A 1,974-nucleotide genomic window follows, 5' to 3' on the forward strand; every position below is an offset into this window, starting at 1 on the left:
GTGTGTGTGCGTGCGCGTGCGTGTGCGTTCTAACGTGACAAAAGTAAACTGATAACAAACTTACACAACTGTTAAAACGTGTTATTAAGTTTAAGTGGAAGCTAAAGTGCAAACCCAACACAAATTATTCCAAAAGATGAGCGAGAGGAGTCACTCTCTTCAAAGTAATGGTAAAGTGAACACAATTGACGGAGAAATACTAACACGATATCATCACAAGAATACCATTTGAAAAATAGTAGCTATTAATGTACCGTATTCTAACGGCACATTGTGAGGATCTCAGAATTGCTTATCATCTGACTGTTTTTGAAAATAGTCGTATATTCAAAGTGTATATCAGAACTTTGCCAGGGGCACGGATTTTCACTAAATACTAAATACTCAAAATGTATTCTGAAAGTCTGACGGATGCTCGTTTGTCCGAATAATGACATTAACTTTTGTGTAGGCGGGCGGAGCGGGAGTGGGGGGGGGGTGGGGGGTGATGTGGGGCAGTTCAGGACTGCTCGGACTCTGGAGATTGCAAGTTAATGTTGAGTCTTCTCATCCGTGTGACGACGAAGATGCTACGCGTTCAACTCGTGCTGCTTCTTGGTGAGAAAGCTTCAAGTAGACTTTTTAATCTGTTTCAAGGAAACCAGCCACTCTAAAAGGGGTTTCCTTCACACGCAATACGACGTAAAATGTGTTGCTGGTTTTAACCGACTCTGCATAGAAACTGATGGCACAGGGACGTTTTTAAAACTTCCTTGTCGACTTGGATTTAATTTACCAAGATGTTTGTTGACATTAAAATGAATGTAAAATGACAAAAGATTTTATACAAAGCAAAGCCAAAAAAGCAAACGCTATCAGGAGACTACAGTATTTGAGATGTCTCCCAACTTTATTTTGTCAACAGATCACTGAATATCAAATGAAGTTCATGTGATTCAATCATGTCAGTCCTTTTCATGTCTTTTTGATAAATAAAAAGAATCAAACCTCTGTGGTTTGAATTATGGCACTCAAAATGGTCCTAATGTGTGATGATGAGTGCGAATGTTCGTTCATCCATGTGTGCCCTGCGATTGTCTGGCAACCAGTTCAGGAGTTTCCCTGCCTACTGCCCGATGATGGCTGGGATGGGCTCCAGCACGCCCGCGACCCTTGTGAGGATAAAGCGGAAGAAAATGGATGGATGGATGGATGGATGAATTATGTCAGTAAAAGCTTACGATTAAATTGCTCAGTTTAAAATAGGGCTGCAATTAACTCCTTTTAATACTCGTTGAATCTGTTGATTAGTTTGTCAATTAATCCACCATTTTTTTTAATGACCATCTCTTATTTAAAACGTATTTGAACAGATTACGATGCAGTTAATGGTTTGGTTTTGAAACAGGAAATAGGCAAACATGTTGATAATTTTTTCCAAAACAAAAGCAAATGTTAGCAAATTTCTTGTTTTTATTCAAGATGAAGAATGAGTCTGATTTCCTGGAGGATGTATACTGTTAAAATCTGAATATTTAGTGTGAAGAGGCTGAAATTCAGTGCATTCAGATGAATTTGAATATTAAATTAAACAAGGTCTCAAAATGATTATGATCAAAAATAATTATTAATTTGATATTTTTTTTAGTTGCTGATTAATCAAACTTCTAGTTTAAAAGGTTAATGAGAACACATTATACACAAGAGAAAGTCGATGTGTTTTTTTTCCAGGGCAGCTATCAAGAGCTGATATTAATTTTCACTAAAAAGGAAATATATTTGTGCCCCCCCAGTCTCAAAATGATTATGATCAAAAATAATTATTAATTTGATATTTTTTTTAGTTGCTGATTAATCAAACTTCTAGTTTAAAAGGTTAATGAGAACACATTATACACAAGAGAAAGTCGATGTGTTTTTTTTCCAGGGCAGCTATCAAGAGCTGATATTAATTTTCACTAAAAAGGAAATATATTTGTGCCCCCCCCATATATG

The 1,974-nt window shown here is 36.5% G+C and overlaps 1 protein-coding gene across 1 annotated transcript in view; it reads left to right on the forward strand.

The window, feature by feature from the left end:
• The first annotated feature begins 487 nt into the window (after positions 1-487).
• The window catches only part of lamb1a (laminin, beta 1a), a 54,355-nt gene continuing 52,868 nt past the window's right edge, over positions 488-1,974 (forward strand). The window contains exon 1 of the mRNA XM_019865260.1: positions 488-597. Within this exon, the coding sequence (XP_019720819.1) occupies positions 534-597 (64 nt within the window). The 5' untranslated portion in view covers positions 488-533. The remainder of the gene's footprint in view (positions 598-1,974) is intronic.

The sequence above is a fragment of the Hippocampus comes genome, unplaced genomic scaffold (assembly GCF_001891065.2).
Source record: "Hippocampus comes isolate QL1 unplaced genomic scaffold, H_comes_QL1_v1.1 scaffold180, whole genome shotgun sequence".
NCBI classification, from domain to species: domain Eukaryota; kingdom Metazoa; phylum Chordata; class Actinopteri; order Syngnathiformes; family Syngnathidae; genus Hippocampus; species Hippocampus comes.